General features: G+C 39.9%; 1 protein-coding gene across 2 annotated transcripts in view; it reads right to left on the bottom strand.

The window, feature by feature from the left end:
• The window catches only part of LOC116986261 (bactericidal permeability-increasing protein-like), a 37436-nt gene extending 34326 nt beyond the window's left edge, over positions 1–3110 (bottom strand). For both annotated transcript variants that reach the window (XM_033041623.1, XM_033041624.1), the window contains exons 1-2: positions 2819–3110; positions 2146–2289 (exon numbers count right to left, since the gene is read on the bottom strand). In XM_033041623.1, coding sequence (XP_032897514.1) covers positions 2146–2257 — 112 coding nt within the window. In that variant the 5' untranslated portion in view covers positions 2258–2289; positions 2819–3110. The remainder of the gene's footprint in view (positions 1–2145; positions 2290–2818) is intronic.
• Between the last annotated feature and the right edge of the window lie 9334 nt (positions 3111–12444).

Below are 12444 nucleotides of genomic sequence, written 5' to 3'. Positions count from 1 at the left end.
TCAAAAGGCTGCCTGATAAATAGTGAATGAGAATAATAAAAACTGTAAGTCATATGGCCAATTGGAAGGTAGCATTCCTGATGAGCAAGCATGTAATAGTGGTTACAAAACTACATATAATGTTAAAAATAGCAAAACTTTCAGAGGCTTCCACTACAAGTGGAGTAGCTTGGGCCACCGGTTGAGAGTTGGCAGGAGCAGGGTTAGACGATGACTGGCATTGCAGCACAATATTGCGTTTGACACGACACCGATTGTGGAGGAGGGCACATCTGGAGTGGTCTGAGGATTAAGGTAGGCATTTCTAGCATTGTGCAGCCTCTCAGACCAGCACTGAAGGATTATCACTATCATCACGATGGATTGAGCGGCAGTAGACTCTCCTAGTACAAAGTGATCCAATTCTCCTGGTATCTGAAGAATTATCTCAACATTGGCATCCCTGATGCTTAAATTGCATTTTGATCACTTTATAGAAAATATCCAGTCAGATTTTTTGTTCAGAATAATTTTATCTGAAAATAGTGCATTTGATTTTTAATCACATTGTTCAAGTAAACACATTATATATTATATTTTCTAGACTAAACTTTTCCTTGATTGCTTGGGTCCTTGATCCCTGTAGGAGTTGCCGCACTGGATTTTTGAAGTAAGAGTAAAGGGCCTGTCCCACTTAGGCAACTTTTCAGCGAACTCCCTGCAACCTTCAAGCTCGTAGCACTCGCCTGAAAAACCGCGAACTGGAACGGCGACCAACACACACACACACACACACCACCACCCCCCCCCCCCCCCCGGTAAGTCCTTTAAAAGAGCGGGGAGGGGAGAAGGGGGGGGGGGGGAAGAAGGTTGGGGAGACACTTTTAAGAAGCCAGACACTTTTTAATAAGCCAGAGATACACAGCTGTGAAGTTTAGCGGGCATTTAACATTACCGGTCGGTTTTCCTTGGTTCTGAAAACTCGTGCTTACGTTTTTTTTCCCCCAATGAGCCAATGAAAATGCCCGGTCAGCAAAGGAGATTAACTAAAACTACATAAGGCTACCTCGACTACCTACAACGACATGGCGACCTCACTGCCACTGTACCTATGACTACAAGTTTATTGTAGTCATAGGTACTAATTTTTGGTCGCAGAAAATGTTTCAACATGTTGAAAAATTTGCTGCGACCATACTGAGGCCGCGACTAGTTCCCAGAATGCGGGAACTCCTTGCGACCATGAAGGAGACTCACCAGAGACCACCAGCGAAATGTGGCGACCATGTGGCGATCATGAGGCGAGCGCAGAGTCTCCTGCACTCGCCTAAGTGGGACAGGCCCTTAAATGCGCTTGGAACCTCTATTGGCAAGTATCAATGTGACAAAATGCTGGCACAGTTGAGTGTCACAGACGACAACATCTGAGCTAAATGTTTTTTCTCAATTCCAAAAAAAGACAAATGTGAGTTTAAACCACATTTTTTGTGAAGTGCAACCCCATTATATGAAATACACCTGCATTAACTTGCAGATTAGTACCCGAGATGTGTAACATTGTCTTAAATCCATGGTGCTATGTCATTTGCATCAGAGGTTTTTGTTTATCAATTCTCCGGTTCATGGCCTACTGATGCTATCTTAGTTTTCCTCTTATGTTTAGTACCTATATTTGCAGGATCATAATTGCCCAAAGAACATTAACATCCTAATAGCATCCAAAACTTTGTAACTACCACTATTAAATGTTAGCATCCCAATAGCACCTTTAACTCCCTTATATAAAATTACTGATCTGTTTTTCTGAACTAATAAAAAAAAATGTAAAAATCTACAACTTCAATGCTAAAAATAGACCACCTTCTCTATAGAATGACACCAGCAACTAGTGATTTCACTCGAGTTCCATCTTGAACCTTCAGGTCATTTTTCTATGACTATTGGTGACACGTTTTTTTGTCTTCATTTAACATGGCCATTACATTACATTTATTTAAATATAGATCTGAAGTGTCAGATGGTCATAATCTCTTTAAATGCAGAAATCGCATGCCGTTAAGTTTGCAAAATTCAAATAAAAGCTATGACAAATTCTATGGTAACTCAAAGTGAAAGAGACCAGGAAACTTTGGGACTTTTTAATAAATATATTCATAACATACTTACCATATTCTAAACCTTTCTGTGTGATTTTGGTTTGTATTCCAGGATTGAGGTAATTCTTCTTTCCAAGTGTAGTTCCAATCAGAATAAACACGACACAGACGGACAGATACATTTTTCTTGTGTTAAGTTTGGATCAGCACATTGCTTTGTATTAAAGAAAGAAATAAACTCTTATTGCACTGATTCCTTAACATTTTCACAGATCATATGTATCAGTAATGTTTACAAATTATCACGATTTAATTGTCAACATTATAAAATGTCAGGATGTTATGATTCCTTCGTTATTACAAGTGCTTTTTAAAAAAATATATTAGAAAATAAAATCAGAATTAATCATACTTTAAAACTTTTATGCTACATAACATATCCTTTGAAACATTATACTTAATTAGATCTATATATGGTGCAATATCAGTCATAATTATATCTACTTTAATAAAACATGTTTAAAATAAATGTGTGGGAAGGAACTGCAGACACAAAATGCTGGAGTAACTCAGCGGGACAGGCAGCTTCACTGGATAAAAGGAATGGGTGACCTTTTGGGTCGAGACCCTTCTTCAGACCCAGTTCCGCTGAGTTACTCTGGCATTTTGTGTCTATGTTTAAAATAAATATCACAGATATGTAAATATGGTCTGCAAGAATGTTTTAACGATGATCATCTTACCTTCTCTAAAGGCACAGTATCGCTTGATTCAATTATAGTCGGTTAGTTTTGAAGGCAAAAAATACTTCTTCAAAGTATTTTTATTTCATTTCAACAGAAACAGGAAGTAATGTCAAATGAACCTGAGAGCAGACACCGCTCGATGACCACATTGCTTTTAACTCAATCATCACCAAATGAGAGGTCTAGGAAAGAGTGTTCACGTCGCGCCCACCAATCTTTCCACCAATCTTTCTACCACCATGCACAAGATGCGCAAGACAGACATTATTGTATGCAGATGCTGAGAAATTGTGTTCAGCTCTGGCTGAACAACTTCGAATCTTGTGTGTGGACTCGACAAGAAGAATCTCTGAAGGAAAAGATTTAAGCGACTTCCAAATAATCCAATCAATTATTTTTTTATAATTAATCTTAATCTGAGTATGTAACCATCAAATGCCAGTTATATATAAGAACACAGTTGTTAATCTTGCATGTAGTGTTCTTCCTGGGTGTTAATATGTAAACTTAATGCTCCACCGGAAATGATTTTGAGAATATAAATGCACCAGCGTGCAAGCAACTCCTTCACTTTTAAAATTCAACGAATGACAAACATAATGATTAACTACAGTTAAACACAGTTATCAATATATCAGTTTTAACCTTGAAAATCTTGCCAATGAACTTTGCAGGACCGTTATCAAACAACATTCAATACTGGGTCATAACGAACTGATTACTGGTATTGGTTTATTAATATCACGTACAAAAATACAGTAAAAACCTTCCTAAAACTTCCTACATAGCAATGGCATACCTGCCCACCAGAGTATTGGTTCCCCTCAAGTGCAGGTGCAATGCTGGTTTGCGTATTAGATTGTATCCACTGCTCTCCGCAATTTCTTGCAGTCTTGGACAGAGCAGTTGCAATAATAAGCTGTGATGCATATGAATGATATGTTTTTAATGGTGCATTTCAATCCTTTCTTGCTTTGACAGGCTTTCATGAATCAGCACTGAACAGCAAAGAGTCTGAAGAAAGGTCTTGACCCAAAATATCAACTATCCAAGTGTCGGAGCAACTGAATTACTCTGACACTTTATGTTAAGCATGATTTACTAAAGAAAAAAAACTGTCTTGCAAGAAGTTTCACCTTTGGTCTTCAGTCTTTTATATACAAAGTACCTTGTGCATCTGGATATTCCCACTGATTTACGAGAACTTGCCATTGACTTACTATTCATCCGTGCCAGTTTAAAAAAAAAATAGTTGAAACAGTTAAAGCTTTGGCAATATGATCTTGGCATACTCAGATTTTAATGTTTACTTTGAGGGTGTACACATAAAATGGAGATTATTCCATTCAGACAGCTTTATAGCTACAATGCCCTCCATAATGTTTGGGACAAAGACCCATCATTTATTTATTTGCCTCTGTACTCCACAATTTGAGATTTATAATAGAAAGAAAATCACATGTGGTTAAAGTGCACATTGTCAGATTTTATTAAAGGGTATTTTATACATTTTGGTTTCACCATGTAGAAATTACAGTTGTTTATATATAGTCCCCCCATTTCAGGGCACCATAATGTTTGGGACACATGGCTTCACTGGCGTTTGTAATTGCTCAGGTGTGTTTAAATGCCTCCTTAATGCAGGTATAAGAGAGCTCTCAGCACCTAGTTTTTCCTCCAGTCTTTCCATCACCTTTGGAAACTTTTATTGCTGTTTATCAACACGAGGACCAACGTTGTGCCAATGAAAATCAAAGAAGCAAATATGAGACTGAGAAACAAGAATAAAACTATTAGAGACATCAGCCAAACCTTAGGCTTACCAAAATCAACAGTTTGTAACATCACTAAGAAGAAAGAGAGCACTGGTGAGCTCACTAATCGCAAAGGGACTGGCAGGCCAAGGAAGACCTCCACAGCTGATGACAGAAGAATTCTCTCTATAATAAAGAAAAATCCTTAAACACCTGTCCGACAGATCAGAAACACTCTTCAGGTGTGAATTTGTCAATGACCACTGTCCACAGAAGACTTTGTGAACAGAAATACAGAGGCTACACTGCATGATGCAAACCACTGGTTAGCCACAAAAAAAAAGCCAGGTAACAGTTTGCCAAGAAATACTTAAAAGAGCAACCACAGTTCTGGAAAAAGGTCTTGTGGACAGATGAGATGAAGATTAACTTATATCAGAGTGATGGCAAGAGCAAAGTATGGAGGAGAGGAGGAACTGCCCAAGATCCGAAGCATACCACCTCAACTATGAAACACGGTGGTGGGGGTGTTATGGCCTGGGCATATACAGTGCATTCAGAAAGTATTCAGATCCCTTCACTTGTTCCACAATTTGTTATGTTACAGCCTTATTCTAAAATGGATTACATTCTTTTTTTTTTTATCATCAATACCCACACAATACCCCAGAATATAAAAGCAAAACAGGTGTTTAGAAATTTTTGCAAAATAATTAAAAATAAATAACTGAAATATCACATTTACATAAGTGTTCAGACCCCTTACTCAGTACTTTGTTGAGGCACCTTTGGCACCGATTACAGCCACGTCTTCTTGGGTATGACACTACAAGCTTGGCAAACCTGTATTTGGGTAATTTCTCCCATTCTTCTCTGTAGATCCTCTCAAGCTCTGTCAGGTTGGATGGAGAGCGTTGATACACAGCTATTTTCAGGTCCCTCCAGAGATTTTCGATCGGGTTTAAGTCCGGGCTCTGGCTGGGCCACTCAAGGACATTCACATACTTGTCAAGAGCCACTCCTGTATTATCTTGGCTGCGTGCTTAGGGTCGTTGTCCTGTTGGAAGGTGAACCTCCGCCCCAGTCTGAGGTCCAGAACGTTCTGGAACAGGTTTTTCATCAAGGATTTCTCTGTACTTTGCTCCGTTCATCTTTCCCTCGATCTGACTAGTCTCCCAGTTCCTGTAGCTGAAAAACATCCCCACAGCATGATGCTACTTCACCGTAGGTATGGTATTGGCCAGGTGATGAGCGGTGCCTGATTTCCTCCAGATGAATGACGTTTGGCATTCAGGCCAAAGAGTTCAATCTTGGTTTCATCAGACCAGAGAATCTTGTTTCTCATGCCTTTTGGCAAACACCAAGCAGGCTGTCATGTGACTTTTACTGAGGAGTGGCTTCCACCTGGTCACTCTACCATAAAGGCCTGATTGGTGGAGTGCTGCAGATATAGTTGTTCTTCTGGAAGGTTCTCCCACCTCCACAGAGAAACTCTGAAGTTCTATCAGTGACCATCGGGTTCTTGGTCACCTCTCTGACCAAGGCCCTTCTCCCCGATTGGTCAGTTTGGCCGGGCTGCCAGCTCCATGAAGAGTCCTGGTGGTTCCAAAGTTCTTCCATTTAAGAATGATGGAGGCCACTGTGCTCTTCGGGACCTGCAATGCTGTAGAAATTGTTTATACCCTTCCCCAGATCTGTGTCTCCACACAATCCTGTCTCGGAGGTCTACGGACAATTCCTTCATCTTCATGGCTTGGTTTTTGCTGACATGCACTGTCAACTGCGGGACCTTATATGTGTGTGCCTTTCCAAATCATGTCCAATCAATTTAATTTACCACTGGTGGACTCCAATCAAGTTGTAGAAACATCTCAAGGATAATTAATGGAAACAGGATGAACCGATGCTCAATTTTGAGTGTCACAGCAAAGGGTATGAATGCTTATGTAAATGTGATATTTCAGTTATTTCTTTTTAATTACTTTGCAAACATTTCCAAATACCTGTTTTCGCTTCTTCATTCATCCATTGTAAAATAAGCTATAATGTAACAACATTTGGAAAAAGTGAAGGGGTCTGAATACTTTCTGAATGCACTGAATGGTTGCTGAAGGTACTGGCTCACTTATCTTCATTGATGATACAACTGCTGATGGTAGTAGCATAATGAATTCTGAAGTGTATAGACACATCCTATCTGCTCAAGTTCAAACAAATGCCTCAAAACACATTGGCCGGCGGTTCATTCTACAGCAAGACAATGATCCCAAAAATACTGCAAAAGCAACAAAGGAGTTTTTCAAAGCTAAAAAATGGTCAATTCTTGAGTGGCCAAGTCAATCACCCCGATCTGAACCCAATTGAGCATGCCTTTTACATGCTGAAGAGAAAACTGAAGGGGACTAGCCCCCAAAATAAGCATAAGCTAAAGATGGCTGTAACACAGACCTGGCAGAGCAGCACCAGAGAAGACACCCAGCAACTGGTGATGTCCTTGAATCAGTCTTCAAGGAGTCATTGCATGCAAAGGAGATGCAACAAAATACCAAACACGTCTACTTTCATTTACATTGACATAAGACATTGAGTGTCCCAAACATTATAGTGCCCTGAAATTTGGGGTCTATGTGTAAACACTGCTGTAATTTCTACATGGTGAAACCAAAATGTATAATAATACCCTTTATTAAAATCTGACAATGTGTACATTAACCATGTGCTTTTTTTAATTACAAATCTCAAATTGTGGAGTACAGAGGCAAATAAATAGATGGGTCTTTGTACCAAACATTATGAAGTGCACTGTATGTACACTTCTAACACAAATACATTCTGCGAAACATTTTTTAAGGTGTCACCGTACTACACTGTCTGTTGTACCATGCAACTTATTCCTATTGTTACCTTACACTGTGCACAGTGAAACTTCAGTTGTAATATATGGCTTTGCTTTGATTAGCATGGGTAGACTGCCATCCAAGATTCAATTACCAACATAGGGCTACCATTAGCTGTAGGATAAATTAGTGAAACTTTTCTCAAATAGAAATGGTCTCAAACTGAAGGAGAACTACAAAACAAAAGGGAAGCAGTGAAGCCAACTAAAATAAAAAATATTCCATAATTTCAGTTCTTCTTTTATTAGCGTGTTTACCACAACACCAACCCAAATTTCTTCAGTTATATTTCTTTACACTTTAAATTTAAAAATGTTGCAACACCTTAAATAGTACTTGTTTATATTTTCATTACTGTTAAATCTTAATATTTAACATAGAAAATAGAACAGCACAGCACAAGAACAGGCCCTTTGGCCAACAAAGTCTCGGCCGAACATGATAACAAGACCTGTCGCTACACCTCCTCCCTCGATTCTGTCCAGGGACCCCCACAGTCCTTTCAGGTTAGGCAGAGGTTCACTTGCACCTCCTCCTACCAAATCTACTGTATCCGTTGTTCAAGATGTGGACTCTTATAGATCGACAGACTAAACACAGACTGGGCGATCGATTCGAGGAACACCTCCGCTCTGAACCAACCTGATCTCCCGGTTGCTGGACATTTTAATTTTCCTTCCCATTTCTACATAGACCTTTCTGTCCAAGGTCTCCTCTATTGTCAGAGTGAGGCTGAACACAAATTGGAGGGACAGCATCTCATATTTCACTTGGGCAGCTTGCAGCCCAGTGGTATGAATCAAAGATCCTATGGCAAGCAAGATAGTTCACTCGAGGAAAAAGACGTAGTACGGTCATGGGCAGATTCATGGGTAATTTTCGGCCCCATTTCTGTAACCGGCTTCCGTCTCCGCACCAAAGATCCCATAGGATACTAGTTAGTTAGGAAGCCGGTTAAGGAAACATCCTTTTATTTTCCCAAATAAAAGTTATTTGGGACAAATCTTCTCATTTTTAGAATTATAATTTATTAACACAAACTGTTCCACCGCAACGCTGATTACACTGCGAGTAGGGTCGGGTTACTGAAATGGATGAAAAAAAGGCCCACGTTCCGCTCCGTTGCGTACTACACGTCAGCCCATTGCATTTAGAAAGAGTGGTCTATCTTGCTTGCTATAGGATCTTTGGTATGAATATTGATTTCTCTCACTTCAGGTAGCCCCGGCATTCCCTCTCTATCCCTCCCCCACCCAAGTCGCACTTGCTTCTCATTTTCACCCTACAACAGCTTACAATGGGGAAGTCCAGAACAAGGGGTCACAGTTTAAGGAGGAAGTCTTTTAGGACCGAGATGAGAAAAACATTTTTCACACAGAGAGTGGTGAATCTCTGGAATTCTCTGCCACAGAAGGTAGTTGAGGCCAGTTCATTGGCTATATTTAAGAGGGCGTTAGATGTGGCCCTTGTGGCTAAGGGGATCAGGGGGTATGGAGAAGGCAGATATAGGATACTGAGTTGGATGATCAGCCGTGATCATATTGAATGGCGGTGCAGGCTCAAAGGGCCGAATGGCCTACTCCTGCACCTATTTTCTATGTTTCCTTTATCGTTACTTTTGTTTCACATTTCATTCATGTTCTTTTCTCTCTACATCACCGTCAATATCTCGTTTCCCTTATCCCTAACCAGTCTGAAGGGTCTCGACCCAAAACGTCACCCATTCCTTCTCTCCAGAGATGCTGCCTGTCCCACTGAGTTACCCCAGCTTTGTGTCGATCTTCATGATAACAAGACCAACCCTTATCAGCCTGCACATAATCAATTTCCCTCCAATCCCTACACATCCACGTGCCTATCCAGAAGTTTCTTAAATGCCATTATTGTATTTGCCTACACCACCACGCCCACCACGCAGTTTCTATTTCCATCCAGGGAAAAAGGTTTGGACTGTACTTTAGTTCTTATTTTCAGATTTTAAATTGGTGCTTGACATTGTTCTCACCTTTCGCCCCTTTCCAATTTTGATGCACCAAATTGATTTTATTTTTTACCTTACCACATAGCCTCTGCTCTTAACTAATCCAACAAGCAGAATACATGTAGAAACATGGAATTGTAGATGCTGGTTTAAACGAAAGGTGGACACAAAGTGCTGGAGTAACTCAGCGGGTCAGGCAGCATCTCTGGAAGGGTAATGCTTCGGGTCGGGACCCTTCTTCAGACTGAAAGTGGTGGGGGTGGGGAAGTGTGGAGTTGAAGAACTGGAGGCAAGAAAAGACCACAAATGAGCTCAGACAGGGCAGTGCCTGGTAAACTCATTGTTGGCTAGCCAAGGTGTGATCTCAAGAGGATATTGCTTCCTTATAATTAACACTATCTACATGCACTCATATCAACCTACTGGAACAAATTGTCACTTGGATTACTAAAGCAAGTTCTTTATCTGCTCCAAGTTCATTCTACCTGTTCAATCAAACACTCCCAAAGTGCCATGAACTAAGCAAATCAAACATCTCTGAAAAAAAAAAAAACTATTATTGCAAGATTTTAATCATGCATAAGATTCAATATATAGCCTCACATCAATAATGATTAATAGCAGGTAGATTCCAGCAATGCCCGCAATGAATTAACATACATATATTAATCAGTCTGAAGGGTCTAGACTCGAAGTCGACAATTCCTTCTCTCCATAGATGCTGCCTCACCCGCTGAGTTTCTCCAGCATTTTGTGTCTACCTTCGATTTTACCAGCATCTGCAGTTCTTTCTTAAACATTGTTATATGGTTATATATATTAAAATGTAATGTAGTTATATTAAAGCAAAGTATCCTATTAAAACAGCCTACATGGGTATCTTTCATTGTTGATCATTTTTCAACCTGAATAATGAAGCGTTTTCCCCCATCAGATGACTATGGCACTTTTCAAAATTTACTGCTTCTGCAAAGATTTTCATGTTCCTTTTCAGAGGCTGTTAACAAAACATTTATCCCCTTGTTGGTCACTAAGTAGTAGTGCTTTGCCTAATTTGTATTTTTCACTGATTTAGTACTTAAACCTTATTTTTCCAATAATGTCTGCACGTCTGGCATTCTTCTGCTACCTGTTTTATAAGATTCAACCTTGCACACCTATTTCATTTAACTACTTAATTTACCCATTTAACTTCTTACTATTCTGTCTAACTTCAATTGCTGTACCAAACAACTTCAATGCAGACATCAAAAGACTGAATGCCGGCGAGAAAAATACAAACTGGATTTGGAACTCAGCAGACAATTCAGCATCCATAGGGTGAAATAGAAAATGTTTCGGTTTGGGATCCTTCTTCAGACTTCAATGCGAACAATAACACTAAAAAGGATCCGATGTTCTCAGAAAAGGTACAACTGATAAAAGCTTGGTATTAAAGCACCACACTAAGAGAAGTGATGAAAATGAGTGGGAATGCTAAGACTTGTATTCATACATTAACCTTTGATGTTCTCCAAGTTTTGAACACATTAGCACTTCAGACATTGAATGTAATTGAAGTACTGATGATATATAGGACCAGAGACTGGGCAACATTGAGCTGGATTCATCCCACCACCTACCTGCATTTACCCTGGCTTGATAGAGAGGTGATCAAAATGACCCTCTGCAGCTTGATACCCACATGTCAGTGTTGATTGTCTATCTGGAACTCTCACACGAGCATTTGGCAGGAGGTAAAACTGGAGTGGAGGTTTTTCGCCTATCAAAACCCTAGGCTGTTAATTTGATAAAGTTTTCCAAAATCTCCGATTATGAGAGATTAAAAACTAAAGATTTTTCTCGTAAAACTAAAAGATAAAATTACACATTTAAGATACCACAGTAAAATAAAACTTGTTTACACAGCGTTCAATTTTGGGTGAGAACTGCCATCCAAGGTGAGATCTGACTGTCATGGATTCGGAGGGTCGCTGCTCCACTGCAATACCGGGGGAAATCAGGATCACAGGCCCTTGCAGCTGGACCCAGGACATTTCAGAGTCTTGTAATGAAGCAAATGTGCAGCAGTAACTCAGCAGAAAGCTCATGCTGTCATATGCAGTCCAATTTGCTTGGGAGCAACTGTAGGAATGTGCTTCAACAATCTTTAATAAGAAGCACAAGATACTGGAGGACTCAGCAGGGCAGGCAGCATCTCTGGAGAGAAGGAATGGCTGACATCACCCATTCCTTCTCTAGAGATCTGAGTCTGAAGAAGGGGTTCGGCCCGAAACGTCACCTATTTCCTTCGCTCCATAGATGCTGCTGCACCCGCTGAGTTTCTCCAGCATTTTTGTGTACCTTCTCTAGAGATGCTGCCTGTCCCACTGAGTTACTCTAGCATTTTGTCTTTCTTTGGTTTAAACCTGCAGCTGCAGTTCCTTCCTACACATCTTTAATTAGAATGTTGAAGCAGCATATCAGATAAAGACCAGATCATAAACGTGGGTGATCATATTTGATAGGTAAATGCTGATCAGACACAAGATTCATTGTTTTTTTTTGATTGGTGTTGTGGAATTTATACTTGCACCTGAACATAGTGTATACATATATATATTTTGTTGTACTGCAATTACCTGGTTAATTTTGCAGCAGTCTTCATAAAATGAGTGGTCAGTTATTTTTTTGCCCTGCTCTTAAGTCAATTCACTCCTGGTATAGATGGTAACAGCCTCGTTCCAGAGAAACCTCATTCCCTCGTCAGCGCAGCTGCTGGTGAGGAAAACCCCATTTATGTACTTGAATGCTCTGCATCTTTCTACATTTCAAACGGTATGTTCAAGTTAATACCCATAAACAAAAGTCATGTTTCCTGTCCTAAAGTCCATCCCATGCAGCTCATTTCAAATATTCATGTTGATCAACAGCAATGAGGAGCTTGAAAGAAAGCTGGGTGCCAGGAACAGATTCAGAATTTTTGCTTCATCATTAAGTATCTAATTGCAA

Source organism: Amblyraja radiata, chromosome 23 (assembly GCF_010909765.2).
Source record: "Amblyraja radiata isolate CabotCenter1 chromosome 23, sAmbRad1.1.pri, whole genome shotgun sequence".
Taxonomy (NCBI): Eukaryota; Metazoa; Chordata; class Chondrichthyes; order Rajiformes; family Rajidae; genus Amblyraja; species Amblyraja radiata.
This window is presented reverse-complemented; position numbering and strand designations above follow the sequence as displayed.